We start from the raw sequence: 15,184 nt of genomic DNA, 5'->3' as shown, positions 1-15,184 counted from the left end.
GCTGAATTCTACCAGAAGTACAAGGAGGAACTGGTACCATTCCTTCTGAAACTATTCCAATCAATAGAAAAAGAGGGAATCCTCCCTAACTCATTTTATGAGGCCACCATCATCCTGATACCAAAGCCTGGTAGAGACACAACAAAAAAAGAGAATTTTAGACCAATATCCCTGATGAATATCGATGCAAAAATCCTCTATAAAATACTGGCAAACCGAATCCAGCAGCACATCAAAAAGCTTATCCACCATGATGATCAAGTGGGCTTCATCCCTGGGATACAAGGCTGGTTCAACATATGCAAAACAATAAACGTAATCCAGCATATAAACGCAACCAAAGACAAAAACCACATGATTATCTCAATAGATGCAGAAAAGGCCTTCCACAAAATTCAACAGCCCTTCATGCTAAAAACTCTCAATAAATTCGGTATTGATGGAACGTATCTCAAAATAATAAGAGCTATTTATGACAAACCCACAGCCAATATCATACTGAATGGGCAAAAACCGGAAGCATTCCCTTTGAAAACTGGCACAAGACAGGAATGCCCTCTCTCACCACTCCTATTCAACACAGTGTTGGAAGTTCTGGCTAGGGCAATCAGGCAAGAGAAAGAAATCAAGGGTATTCAGTTAGGAAAAGAAGAAGTCAAATTGTCCCTCTTTGCAGATGACATGATTGTATATTGAGAAAACCCCATCATCTCAGCCCAAAATCTCCTTAAGCTGATAAGCAACTTCAGCAAAGTCTCAGGATACAAAATTAATGTGCAAAAATCACAAGCATTCTTATACACCAGTAACAGACAAACAGAGAGCCAAATCATGAATGAACTTCCATTCACAATTGCTTCAAAGAGAATCAAATACCTAGGAATCCAACTTACAAGGGATGTAAAGGACCTCTTCAAGGAGAACTACAAACCACTGCTCAGTGAAATAAAAGAGGACACAAACAAATGGAAGAACATACCATGCTCATGGATAGGAAGAATCAATATTGTGAAAATGGCCATACTGCCCAAGGTAACTTATAGATTCAATGCCATCCGCATTAAGCTACCAATGACTTTCTTCACAGAATTGGAAAAAACTGCTTTAAAGTTCATATGGAACTTGCCAAGACAATCCTAAGCCAAAAGAACAAAGCTGGAGACATCACGCTACCTGACTTCAGACTATACTACAAGGCTATAGTAACCAAAACAGCATGGTACTGGTACAAAAAGAGATATAGACCAATGGAACAGAACAGAGTCCTCAGAAATAATATCGCACAGCTACAGCCATCTTATCTTTGACAAACCTGAGAAAAACAAGAAATGGGGAAAGGATTCCCTATTTAATAAATGGTGCTGGGAAAATTGGCTAGCCATAAGTAGAAAGCTGAAACTGGATCCTTTCCTTACTCCTTATACAAAAATTAATTCAAGATGGATTAGAGACTTAAACATTAGACCTAATACTATAAAAACCCTAGAAGAAAACCTAGGTAATACCATTAAGGACATGGGCATGGGCAAGGGCTTCATGTCTAAAACACCAAAAGCAACGACAACAAAAGCCAAAATTGACAAATGGGATCTCATTAAACTAAAGAGCTTCTGCACAGCCAAAGAAACTACCATCAGAGTGAACAGGCAACCTACAGAATGGGAGAAAATTTTTGCAACCTACTCATCTGACAAAGGGGTAATATCCAGAACTTACAAAGAACTCAAACAAATTTACAAGAAAAAAAACAAACAACCCCATCAAAAAGTGGGCAAAGGATATGAACAGACATTTCTCAAAAGAAGACATGCATACAGCCTACAGACACATGAAAAAATGCTCATCATCACTCGCCATCAGAGAAATGCAAATCAAAACCACAATGAGATACCACCTCACACCAGTTAGAATGGCAATCATTAAAAAGTCAGGAAACAACAGGTGCTGGAGAGGATGTGGAGAAACAGGAACACTTTTACACTGTTGGTGGGATTGTAAACTAGTTCAACCATTATGGAAAACAGTATGGCGACTCCTCAAGGATCTAGAACTAGAAGTACCATATGATCCAGCCATCCCATTACTGGGTATATACACAAAGGATTATAAATCATGCTGCTATAAAGACACATGCACACGTATGTTCATTGTGGCACTATTCACAATAGCAAAAACTTGGAATCAACCCAAATGTCCATCAGTGACGGACTAGATTAAGAAAATGTGGCACATATACACCATGGGATACTATGCAGCCATGAAAAAGGATGAGTTCGTGTCCTTTGTAGGGACATGGATGCAATGGAAACCATCATTCTCAGCAGACTATCGCAAGAACAGAAAACCAAACACCGCATGTTCTCACTCATAGGTGGGAACTGAACAATGAGATCACTTGGACTCCGGAAGGGGAACATCACACACCAGGGCCTATTATGGGGAGGTAGGGGGAAGGGATTGCGTTGGGAGTTATACCTGATGTAAATGACGAGTTGATGGGTGCTGACGAGTTGATGGGTGCAGCACACCCACATGGCACAAGTATACATATGTAACAAACCTGCACGTTATGCGCATGTACCCTAGAACTTAAAAGTATAATAATAAAAAAAAAAAGTGGACAGGATGACACTTGAGGCCATCTACTGAGTCCTAATTAAAAGGAGGAGTCTTTCTGTGTATTTTAAACTACAGGACAATTTCAGGAGCTGATTTCAAAAATCATCTCAACTAGTCTATCCCAAGCAACCATGACCATATGAGCAGAATGTTTTGTTAGCAATGTAAGATGAAAGTATTTTACAAAGGAGATACATCCTGTAACAAGTAACATACCCAGAATAGATATAATCAACAAAGCGACAGCTAAGATTATTCTTCAATGACAACTAATTAATTTGGAAACAACCGTAGGTGTCCACATGTGTGCTTTAACCACATTTTTATAACCTGTAGTATCTGAGCAACGTATTCTTTCTGTAATATTACCTACCTTGCCACAAACTCTTTATTCTTATGACCAGTAGAAGTATCCTTGAAGGAATAGCTTTCGCTGCTTATGATGAAGGGATAAACAATAGCCTGCGGGTAGTTATCAGTGATTTCTTCCACGGTGTGCTGAACAGCAATGGCTTGGTCTTTGTCCAGTAAGGCCACCATGTGGCTGATCCAGCCGATGAACTGCCAGCAGGGAACGGAAGAGATCTAAAATAGAGAGCTGAAACTTAATGCTGAGTAAAACATCTCACATCACCTGTTATAAAAGTAACATATGTCCAAAAAAAAGAAAACTGAGAAGTATAAAAACACAAGTACAAAACAAGTATTCCATCCCTCAGCTCTCTTCTGCTGTGGCAATCACTGGACTCTCCCAGTCACTTTCTGTGCAGAACAGTCTTCTGTTGCAAGAATGGAATCACACGAGACAGCTAGTGCTGGTTGTTCTTGGACAGACGTATAGAAAAATCTTCTACTTCATTCCTCTTGGCAGCTGTGTAGTATTCCATGTTGTTTACTGCTCTATAATGAATATTTCAATTTTTTATCATAGGTAATGTTGCAGTAGACATCTCTGTACACATAACTTTAGTTTTTTGTTTGTTTTGTTTTGTTTTGTTTTTTGAGAGGGAGTCTCGGTCTGTCGCCAGGCTGGAGTGCAGTAGCATGATCTTGTCTCACTGCAACCTCCGCCTCCCGGGTTCAAGCAATTCTCCTGCCTCAGCCTCCTGAGTAACTGGGAATACAGGCGCATGCCACCATGTCCAGCTAATTTTTGTATTTTTAGTAGAGATGGGGTTTCACCATATTGGCCTGGATGGTCTCAATCTCTTGACCTCATGATCTTCCTACCTCGGCCTCCCAAAGTGCTGGGATTACAGGCATGAGCCACCGCACCTGGCCATGGTAAAGAATTTTTTAAATTTTCATTTCTAAAAGTATTAGATTGACTACTTTCCAAAGTCTTTACCAACACCGGACATAATCAACTTTTAAAATCACTGTCGAGTTGAGATTGTGCCACTGCACTCTAGCCTGGATGAGAGCGAGACTCCGTCTCAAAAAAAAAAAAAAAAATAAATCACTGTCAATCTGAGAAGTGAAAAACGTCTAATTTAAATTTTCATGTTTCATTATTAGTGAGGCTGAATGTTCCATGTTTATTTGCCTTACGTCCTTTAATCACGCATGCATTTCCTCTCACCATTTTCTACTGGTCTGTTGTGACCATTTATTTTGTAGATTGCCAATGTCAGCTTTCTGTTTCTTGTATGTGTTGCAAACGGTTTTGTTTTTTTTTTTTAGTTGGTTGTTTTTTTTAAGACACAGTCTTGCTCTGTCGTCCAAGCTAGAGTGCAGTGGCATGATCTTGGCTCACTGCAACCTCCACCTCCCGGGTTCAAGTGATTCTCCTGTCTCAGCCTCCCAAGTAGCTGGGTTTACAGGCACCCGCCACCAGGCCCAGCTAATTTTTGTTTTTTTTTAGTAGGGTTTCACCGTGTTGGCCAGGCTGGTCTTGAACTGCTGACCTCGTGATCTGCCCGCCTCGGCCTCCCAAAGTGCTGAGATTACAGGCGTGAGCCACTGCGCCTGGCTTTTTATTTTTTTAACTTTGTATACGGTATTTTCTTTTTCTGTATAGAAGTACTTCTTTTCTTTTTCTGTACAGAAGTCAAACTATTTTGCTTCATGGATTCTGGTTTTTGTTTCTTCGTTCCAAGACCATTTAAAAAAATGTGTTCACATTTTCCTCTGATACTTTAAGGTGTCATTCTGAAGATAAAATCTGATGTGTTTGGAATGCTGGCGTGAGGCTTGAGTATGGACAAGTTTCCTGAGTGCAAGTGTGCACTGAGGACAGCATGGCGTGTGAGGACGGATCAGTTCACACACCTCACGTAAGCTCACAGAGAGGCTACCGGCTCCACTGCACGTGTCTACTGGGTGTTTTGACAACACGGAGTGAATACTTTATGTCCTCACAAATTCAAATGCTGTTTTTATCATGTATAAATATTATATTATATTGGAAAAAAAAACCATAATGAAGTTATTTAATTATTTGCTCACTTACCTTGAAGAAAAACACATACATGTTGCATTTCTGAATTTACCTTAACCTGTTTAATACCTACTGAGAAAGTCTACTATTCAGAATGTAGAAAAAGGTAAAGGGAGTGGTTAGGGCCCTAAAAGTCAAACTGGGTCCCCGTTGCCCAGAGATCAACATTATTTAAAAACTCACCATGCAAAGCTAATAGAGATCGAACCATGTAACCCTTTTTGAACTATTACATTTTCAACTCAAAGCTTGGCCCTGTCTTCCAGTTACATGTCTATAAAAGTCAACTACGAAGACTTTCAGAGGCCCTATGCTTTGCAAATGAAGTCAGTGGAGCCTTCCTGCACACAGACAGAGCCCAAAGGACAGGAGTGCAACTGGCAGTGCAGCCCTTGGTGGGGCCAAGGGGCAGGTCACGTGGAGGGGTGCGGGTTCCTCCCATGTCCACACACTGACCCCTCACTCCTGCTCACAGGTCTCAGACCCCTCTGGACACCGTGCTGCTGGAAGGTGCTGTGGTCCTGGGAGGTGGGATGCAAGCTGAACTTGCTCACTCCCTCTGGGCTAAATGACAGGTGAGCACTGGGCACAGCAAATGTGACTGGGCACAGTCACCCCGCCTCCAACTCTCTGGGTCCTTGTTCAAACACAGTGTTCTTATGTCTTATCAACACCCACGGAGGAAAATGGGTAAATGCGAAAACTCATTTTTGCAGCTTTCAATTACCTATGTCCTCAGAATGTAGCAGAATTCACACCTGGCTGGGAAAAGCTATAATACACGAACTGCACACATTAACGCATTTGGATATAAATAAGCATATCTTTACGTTCTGTAAAGTTCCTTACCGCCAAGTCGAATAAAGACACCAACCTCTTTTGTCATGAGACTCAAAGTCTCCTCTGGATACCGTTCTATAATCTGAAGTAATCTGGGAAACTTCAATCTGGCTTCATTGGAATTTAATTTTAAAGCTTTCAACATTTTCTCCACCACAAGTGCTGGATACGCCTGCAGTTCTGCAGAATCAGTAACTATCAATGACACCAAAGAAGAAAGCAAAGGTCAATATATCTACTTATCCATAAACTATGACCTTAAATGCTAACATGTTCCCTTTTTGCCTTGTATTTTTTAGTGTCATTGTTCTTTTTTTGTTGTTGTTGAGACGGAATCTCACTCTCTTGCCCAGGCTGGAGTGCAGTGGTGTGATCTTTGCTCACTGCAAGCTCCACCTCCTGGGTTCAAGCCATTCTTCTGCCTCAGCCTCCCGCGTAGCTGCCACCATGCCCGGCTAATTTTTTTGTATTTTTAGTGGAGATGGGGGTTTCACCATGTTAGCCAGGATGGTCTCGATCTCCTGACCTTGTGATCCGCCCACCTCGGCCTCCCAAAGTGCTGGGATTACAGGCGTGAGGCATTGCACCCAGCCATTGTTCTTTTCTTAACTACCACTGTACACCAACAAACACCAGGTACAGTTTTGTATCTATCCTGAAGCCAAATCCTTCCATTAGAGTGCCCATTCTGCACGAAGCACAGTTTGAATCCTGGGCTGGGAACACAAGGGGCAGTTGGTGGTTACTGAATTTATTCCAGGAGCATGAAGCAGGCCACATGAGCCAGTAATATTGAAGCTGCAAGCAAAATATCAAAGTATAAATTAAACACATGGAAAGAGAGGACCACTTAACTCCATTTAAATGTAGGTCATGTTGCTTAGACAGGCCATTCATTGTCTATCTCTCTCTCTTTTTTTTTTTTTTGAGACGGAGTCTCGCTCTGTCACCCAGGCTGGTGTGCAGTGGTGCAATATCAGCTCACTGCAACCTCTGCCTCCTGGGTTCAAGCGATTCTCCTGCCCCAGCCTCCTGAGCAGCTGGGACTACAGGCATGGGCCACCACACCCAGCTAATTTTTTTGTATTCTTAGTAGAGTTAGGGTTTCACCACGTTGGCCAGGCTGGTCTCAAACGATCCACTGCACCTGGCTGCCATTGTCTCTTAAAAAGACAATAGGATTTTCAAAATATTTGTAATTTGAAAACAAATAGGAGACCAAAAGTATGTACAAAATTCATAAGACTTTATGCTGACATAATGGAACACTAGCTTTTTAATTTTGCAATTCACCTGATGCATTCTCTTCTTCCTTGCGCAGCTGTTGGTCACAGAAATCTGCCAGCGTCATGTAAGCATCAATCACTCCAGCTGCAGGCCTACAGCTCCAGGAGGGAGGCTGGGCCTCCTCCTCAGCTGCCTGCACAGCCTCAGAGAGGTGCTGGAATGCTCTCTGGTACAGACCCGCGATCACCTGGAATTCACAGAGACCTCAACCCATGAGCATGACTGAAGCTTTCTCAAAGAATTCTGCTTTCCATTTGTGACTCATGACACATAAATGGATCAACAGTTCCAAAATAACACTGAAGCTATGGAACTGGAAAAACAAGAGTCCACACTGGCTGTGAAGGAGCAAGCAATTCCAGTAAGATCCTCAGCACATAACAACTGGCCAAACAAAAATGCAAGCCCAGTGCGGGCCAGGTGCACAAGCAACACAGAGCTAGGTCTGGTCGGTGGAGTGTGTGGCGGTTGGGAATATAAGAGGGAGATGGAAGTTGGCTCCTGCCCTCAGTGTCCTGCACAGATGCTGGTAGCATCATGGAGGGAAAAGACAAGGCCCCACAACTGAGGTGAGGCAGGACATAGTGAATGAGAAGGAAGCTGGTAACTATTGAAAAAACAAAATAATCGGCAAGAAGCTAAGCAAAGCAGGCACTAAATAAAAACGCAGAAAAGGCTGATTTGTTCCGTAAGCTGGTGGGACGTCTGAATGGTGATGGGTGGGGAAATTTAATAAACAAAAGTCATAAAAGAACTGTCCACAGTTCTTTTAATCCAAAAAAAAATTAAAATTCATGACTTTTAATATTAAAAAATTTGTATCATTCAAATAAATAGGAAGCACAAAGAATGTCAATTTTCCACATAAGAAAATTGGCTGTGCATAACTGTCAAATATATTTTAAAAACACAAAGCAATACCCTATTACTTTCCTGTAGCCTGAACACTGCACATTGAAGACATACACAGCACACTAGTATAAAACATTCTTCCAGTATTACCTTCTCCGAATCCTCTGAACTGGATCCAGAAAGCTCTAAGATTCTTCTAGCCTTGTCCTCCTCGATTTCAGCAAGGCAGGCTGGCTCACTGCTGAGAGCATTAGCTATGATCCTGTAAGTTGTACCCAAGAGAATGTTCTGGTCACGGGAAGCCAGAATATTTTTGCTTAAGTAGCTTGACACGTTGTTCTCATCTGTTGGATTAAAAAAACAAACAAACAAAACAAAAACAAACACTATGTGTATGTGTGTGTGTGTGTGTGTGTGTAATTAAAAAGAAGAAATTCGTTGTCTACGAAAGTTTTCTTTTGTTTTTGGAACAGGGTCTCCCTCTGTTACCCAGGCTGGAGTGCAATGACACGATCTTGGCTCATTGCAACCTCTGCCTCCCGGGCTCAAGCGATCATCCCACCTCAACCTCTCAATTAGCTGAGACTATAGGCTTGTACCACCATGCCCGGCTATTTTTTGCATTTTTGGTAGAGATGGGGTTTCGCCATGTTGCCCAGGCTGGTCTCGAACTCCTATGTTCAAGCAATCCTCCCACCTTGGCCTCCGAAAATGCTGAGATTACAAGTGTGAGCCACCGTGCTTGGCCTAAAGTTTTCTATCAATAAATTAATAAAAATAAATATTGAAAGTATAAGAAACTGACTTCAAATACTGGCTAGGGAATTTCTTGAACTCACATATTAATGAAAAATGTTCTTTGTTAGAAGTAACTGTATCAAAGTCCACAGAGGCTAAGCAATTGAAACTTTCATGAATTAACTTTTTATTCAAGCATCATCATTCTGCAATTTTTCAAAGCACCTAATTCTGTTATAAAGAATAGGAAATGAGTACGGTGTTTGTACATAAATTAATAATCCAGAGTAGGTCTTTAAATTGGCACTGTGGCCCATAGCAAATGAAGCAACAGGCACTGCTGCATTTAAAGTTCTAGTTCTGCTGTGACTGTGTGATTCTGGGCAAGCAGCTGGATCAGTGCTGGTTAAGTCTGCAGTGTCCAGAGATGCGATAACAGTGTTGAAACTAGGAGGCCTGATCAAACCACATGCCCTCCTTGCCTATGGTCTGACAGTTCTCTGCCAGAGTTATCTCACATACAGGATCACAACTACTGGCCCTGCTTATCACGCAAGGCTGTTACGAACTACAACCATACTCTAACTGTGTAATTATTATTATATGGGTATATGGACACTAATATTAACATCAGCAAACTCCTCCTCCCCTCAAAAAAACCCATATAATTATTTAGCAATCATCAGGATAATTTTCTTCTTCTTTTTTTAGACACAGGGTCTCACTATGTTGCCCAGGTCAGAATACAGTGGCTACTCACACAGGCACAATCATGGCTCAATGCAGCCTCGAACTCCTGATCTCAAGCTATCCTCCCGCCTCAGGCTCCCCAGTAGCTGGGACTAAGGGTGCATGCCACAACGTCCAACTAGAATGATCTTCTCCTCCTGGGATCAGTGTAAAAGAGTGCTTCTCCCCTAGACACCTTTATTCAGGCTGATACCTCAGAGCTGGTCTAGGAACCCAGCTGGATCATGCCTGATCAGAATACTAGCACACATCCTCAGACACAGGGCAACAGAGCAGGCAGGGGACAAGACCCAAACCTGCCCAAGAAAGCTTTCCTCCTTTAATGTAGTCTTAAAGACTACACTATTTCAGAAGGAAACAGCTTTTTTTTTTTTTTTTTTTTTTTTTTGAGACGGAGTTTTGCTCTTGTCAACCAGGCTGGAGTGCAGTGGCGTGATTTGGGCTCGCTGCAACCTCCACCTGCCAGGTTCAAGCGATTCTCCTGCCTCAGGCTCCAGAGCAGCTGGGACTACAGACATGCGCCTGCCACCACGCCCAGCTAGTTTTTGTTTTTGTTTGAGATGGAGTCCTGCTCTATCGCCCAGGCTGGAGTGTAGTGGAGCGATCTCAGCTCACTGCAAGCTCCATCTCCCAGGTTCACGCCATTCTCCTACTTCAGCCTCCCAAGTAGCTGGGACTACAGGCGCCCACCGCCAAACCTGGCGTAATTTTTTTGTATTTTCAGTAGACACAGGGTTTCACTTTGTTAGCCAGGATGGTCTCGATCTCCTGACCTCGTGATCCACCCGCCTCGGCCTCCCAAAGTGCTGGGATTACAGGTGTGAGCCACTGTGCCCGGCCTAATTTTTTTTTTTTTAGTAGAGATGGGGTTTCACCATGTTGGCCAGGATGTTCTCGATCTCCTGACCTCGTGATCCACCCACCTTGGCCACCCAAACTGCTGGGATTACAGGCGTGAGCCACTGCACCCAGGCTGAAATGGCTTTTCATGTTTGTTTATATCTTATATGCAAACAAAGTTTTCAAAATAATTAAACTATCATTCTTTGCTATATTCACTGAAATTACTGCAAAGATTTACCTCCCAAATGTCAGATGATGCAGCACAAAGAAGAAGAAGATACACAAGACAATATAACACAGCCCTCTAAGATGTATGTGGATAAAAGCGGTCAACTTACCCAACAAAGAGACTGTTTTCAGCACAGTGAGCACCTGCTCAGAGCAGCCCTGGGATCGGCTCCGGCAGTGGCTCAAGCGGCAGTAGCTCTGCACCCAGCTCACCAGCCAATCGTCTCTGGTTTTTGACTCTTTATGCAGCTCCTTCAGTAGTTTCATGGCAAGTGAGAAATTGTTCTGTATTAATAGAAAAAGAGAGAAGGTGGTATGATGATACACAAGTGACAGAAGTTTCAAATTGGCCTGCTTCCCCCTTTGCATGACACAATCCACCGGAGAGTAACAAATCTATTTCTTTAGCTTCAATTATGTCTCTAAATGTATCACTGGGGTATAATTCATATTTAAAGAGTACAATTCAGGCCAGGTTTAGTGGCTCAGGCCTGTAATCCCAGCACTTTGGAAGGCCGAGGAGGGAGGATTACCTGAGTCTAGGAGTCTGAAACCAGACTAGGCAACATAGTGAGACCCTGCCTCTAAAAAAATTTTAAAAATTAGCCAGCACCATGGCACGTGCCTGTAGTCCCAGTTACTCTGGACACTAAGGTAGTAGGATCACTTGAACCTGGGAGGTTGAGGCTGCAGTGAGTTGCTGTGTACTCCATCCTGGGAAACAGAGCAAGACTGTCTCAAAAAAACAAACAAAAAAAGGTGGGGGCAGGGTGGGTACAATTCAGTATTTTTGAGTATATTTACAAAGTTGTGCAACCACCACCCCTAATTCCAGAACATTTTCATTACCCCAAAAAGAAACTCACTGTCTATTCCGAGTCACTACCCAGCCACTGGCAACAGTAAATTCCCTTCCTGTCTCTATGGATTTGCCTACACCAGACATTTTGTAACAATGGTATCAGAAAACAAGTGGTGATGGCATCTTTTACTTAGCATGATGTCTTCCAGGTTCATGCATGTCGTAGCACCTGTCAGCTCTTCTTTCCTCTTTACGGCTGAGTACGGCTGAATAATACTCCATTGCACGGACATGCCACTTTTTTTTTTTTGAGATGGAGTTTCACTCATTGCCTAGGCTGGAGTGCAATGGCGTGATCTCAGCTCACTGCAACCTGTGCCTCCTGGGTTCAAACAATTTTCCTGCCTCGGTCTCCCAAGTACCTGGGATTACAGGCGTGTGCCACCACGCCCGGCTAATTTTTATATTTTTAGTAGAGACGGAGTTTCTCCATGTTGGCCAGACTGGTCTCGGACTTCTGACTTCAAGTGATCCGCCCGCCTCGGCCTTTCAAAGTGCTGGTATTACAGGCCTGAGCCACTGCACCTGGCTGGACATGCCACATCTTATTTAGGTTGCTGCCACCTTCCAGCTATTTTGAATAATGCCCCTGTCAACATTTGTGTATTAATTTCCATGTGAATTTAAGCTTTTGTTTCTCATGGGTCTGGGAGTGTAATTGCTGTGTCATAAGGTAACTCTAGGTTCAACTGTGTTTGTTTGTTTGTTTGTTTGTTTGAGGCAAAGTTTTGTTCTTGTCACCCAGGCTGGAGCACAGTGGCACAATCTTCGCTCTCTGCAACCTCCATCTCCCAGGTTCAAGTGATTCTCCTGCCTCAGCCTTCTGAGTAGCTGGGATTACAGACATGTGCCACCAAGTCCGGCTAATTTTTGTATTTTTAGTAGAGACAGGGTTTCACCATGTCGGTCAGGCTGGTCTTGAACCCCTGACCTCAGGTGATCCACCTGTCTTGGCCTCCCCAAAGTGCTGGGATTACAAGCGTGAGCGCCCGGCCTTGACATTTTTTTTTTTAAAGTATAGTCAAGTGAAGCATCAGAAGTGGAGAATCAACAAAGAAATCTGGTAAATGGTTGTGATCCATTAGTTGTAAAAACCACTGCACTTGGACCAGCCTCTATGTTTAACTTTTTGAGGAAATGCCAGACTGTTTTCCACAGCAGATGCACCATTTTACATTCCCACCAGCAGTTCAGAAGGTTTCCAGTTTCCCACATCTTCTCCAAGTCATCTGTGTGTGTGCTTCCAGCCATCACAGTGGGTGTGAAGCGGTCTCTCATTGTGGATTTGATTTGCATTTCCCTCAAGCCTAGTGACACTGAGCATTTTTGCATGAGCTGGTTGGCCATTTGCCTATCTTCTTTGGAGAAATGTGTATTCAAACACTTCATGCCCATTTCTTAATTAGGTTGATTCTTTACTGTTCAGTTGTGAAGCATTCTTTATGTATTCTGGATACTAGACCCTTATCAGATATGTGATCTGCAAATAGTTTCTCCCATTACATGAGTTGTCTTTATACATTCTTCAGCTTCTCAGGTAGGCACAATAGTTTTAATTCTGAATACAATTGACCTATTTTTTAGTTGCTTATATAATGTCTTCTTAAATCTACACCTCTAATTCTCTCTCAAGCTTCAAAAGACATTTTCATCAGACTTTGGTTTTCCTAATTACTGCCCTTTCAACCACCCAGGAGAGAAATCCAAGTTGTTCCCAGCCAGACCCTCTCATCACTCCTGTCACCGCGGGTTGTCCTGGATCTCCTTACAGAGCACCTCTCTTGCCCTGCTCACTCCCACCCCACTCCCCTAATGTGGAGCTTCCTGGTCTTTCTCTGTCTTTGCTTTCCCCAGAGCTGTCAATCTCCCACACAGCTTACAACAGGCCAGCATGCATGGAACCTTCAATGGCCTCCTGAACCCTGGAAGGATGCAGTCTCTCACCCTCTGTAAACCTAGCATAAGACTCTGCATTCTGTTTCTCACTTTCATGTTTCTGTGTGCGTGACTCCTGACTCCTGGAATACCTTTCTCCTCTCCATGCGCAAATCTTTCCATACCCATAAAGCCTACCCTAAATCACATCCCCCTTCCCCAGACACCTCCCTGTCCAAGGTGGAAGCTCTTCTCTTCCCTGTGCCCTCCAGGCTTTGCTGACATCTCTCTTCTTTGCCCACCAGTGCTGTTGTCATCATGTGTGCAGCCCCCACTCTCACTAGATAGTAATAATGGCAGGGAACATGTCTTTCCCCTCATCGTGCCAGTTTCCTAACTACACTGGGGTCCCCTCCCCATGACCCCAACTCCCTCACCACTAAATCCTTTAGTTCAGATCACCCCTTCTGGCCACACCCTGCTCTTCTCTCACCCAGTTCCTGCTCTGCCTGCCTCTAATTGGATTTTCTGTTATTTGCAACATAAAAATTCTTACTTGATATTACACTCATCCAAAGAAAAATCTATAAATGAGCATTTAAACCTAGAAAAAAGAAATATTATTTCTACTAGAATATCATCCTTTGCCTTGCAATAGCAATTGATATAGGGTCATTAACATAGCAAGCTTCCGTAGTATGTTTAAAAATTATATACATTTAAAGAGATTACATGCAATTTTTAAGCAATGTATATACTTAATATCAAGAAAGGGTCCTGGTATTAAATGATAATTCCTACAAAGTAAACCTAAAAATAATTTGTAACTAACTGGTAAGGATTCATTCTGAAATGACTAACAGGAATATAATAAACTCTAGAGGCTTTCTGGAGACTTTTGAGTAAGTGCTCCTTGAAGTTTCCTTTTTTTTTTTTTTTGAGATGGAGTCTCGCTCTGTCGCCCAGGCTGGAGTGCAGTGGCCGGATCTCAGCTCACTGCAAGCTCCGCCTCCCGGGTTCACACCATTCTCCGGCCTCAGCCTCCCAAGTAGCTGGGACTACAGGCGCCCACCACCTCGCCCGGCTAGTTTTTTTTGTATTTTTTAGTAGAGACGGGGTTTCACCGTGTTAGCCAGGATGGTCTCTATCTCCTGACCTCGTGATCCACCCGTCTCGGCCTCCCAAAGTGCTGGGATTACAGGCTTGAGCCACCACGCCTGGCCGAAGTTTCCTTTTTTTTTGAGACAGGTTCTCACTCTGTCGCCCAAGCTGGTCTCTAACTCCTGGGCTCAAGTGATCCGCCTGCCTTGGCCTCTCAAAGTGCTGAGATTACAGGTGTGAGCCACTGCACCCAGCCCAGTTTACTTATAAAGAGAGAAAAAAAATAACACCTACTCAATTATTTTAAGGTTCAGACTATAAAGAAAAGCTAAAATTAGAGAAAAGCTAATTTAGCAAAATCCTGTGACACAGCAGGAAAGACAGACATGAGTACCCACCTGCTTCCGGGCACTGTCTACCATCTTCATTTTCATGGAAAACTTGCAGCTCCTGATCAAGGAGCTGATATCTTCTTCCTGCTCTTGCACGTCCATCCTGTCACTGGGGTCTCCATCTTCATCCACATTCATACTATTATCTTCTGGAAGAGGGGTAAGCTTCTCCTCTATTTTGCTGAGAAAGAAACATCTACACAAAGAAAAATGAGACAATGTCAGACTCAGGAATAGGAAGCTGCTGGGTAGCAATAACAGGCAGAAATTCTACACCTTAGTAAATGTTTGTTTGTTTCTTTTTTTGAGATGAGTTTCACTCTGTCGCCCAGGCTGGAGTGCAGTGGCGCGATCTAG

General features: G+C 43.0%; 1 protein-coding gene across 4 annotated transcripts in view; it reads right to left on the bottom strand.

The window, feature by feature from the left end:
* Positions 1–15,184, bottom strand: part of PRKDC (protein kinase, DNA-activated, catalytic subunit) — a 189,509-nt gene that overhangs the window by 23,721 nt on the left and 150,604 nt on the right. For all 4 annotated transcript variants that reach the window (XM_050800346.1, XM_050800348.1, XM_050800347.1 and 1 more), the window contains exons 69-74: positions 14,834–15,023; positions 10,708–10,882; positions 8,189–8,382; positions 7,193–7,373; positions 5,934–6,094; positions 2,993–3,204 (exon numbers count right to left, since the gene is read on the bottom strand). In XM_050800346.1, the coding sequence (XP_050656303.1) occupies positions 2,993–3,204; positions 5,934–6,094; positions 7,193–7,373; positions 8,189–8,382; positions 10,708–10,882; positions 14,834–15,023 (1,113 nt within the window). The remainder of the gene's footprint in view (positions 1–2,992; positions 3,205–5,933; positions 6,095–7,192; positions 7,374–8,188; positions 8,383–10,707; positions 10,883–14,833; positions 15,024–15,184) is intronic.

The sequence above is a fragment of the Macaca thibetana genome, chromosome 8, assembly GCF_024542745.1.
Source record: "Macaca thibetana thibetana isolate TM-01 chromosome 8, ASM2454274v1, whole genome shotgun sequence".
Taxonomy (NCBI): Eukaryota; Metazoa; Chordata; class Mammalia; order Primates; family Cercopithecidae; genus Macaca; species Macaca thibetana.
This window is presented reverse-complemented; position numbering and strand designations above follow the sequence as displayed.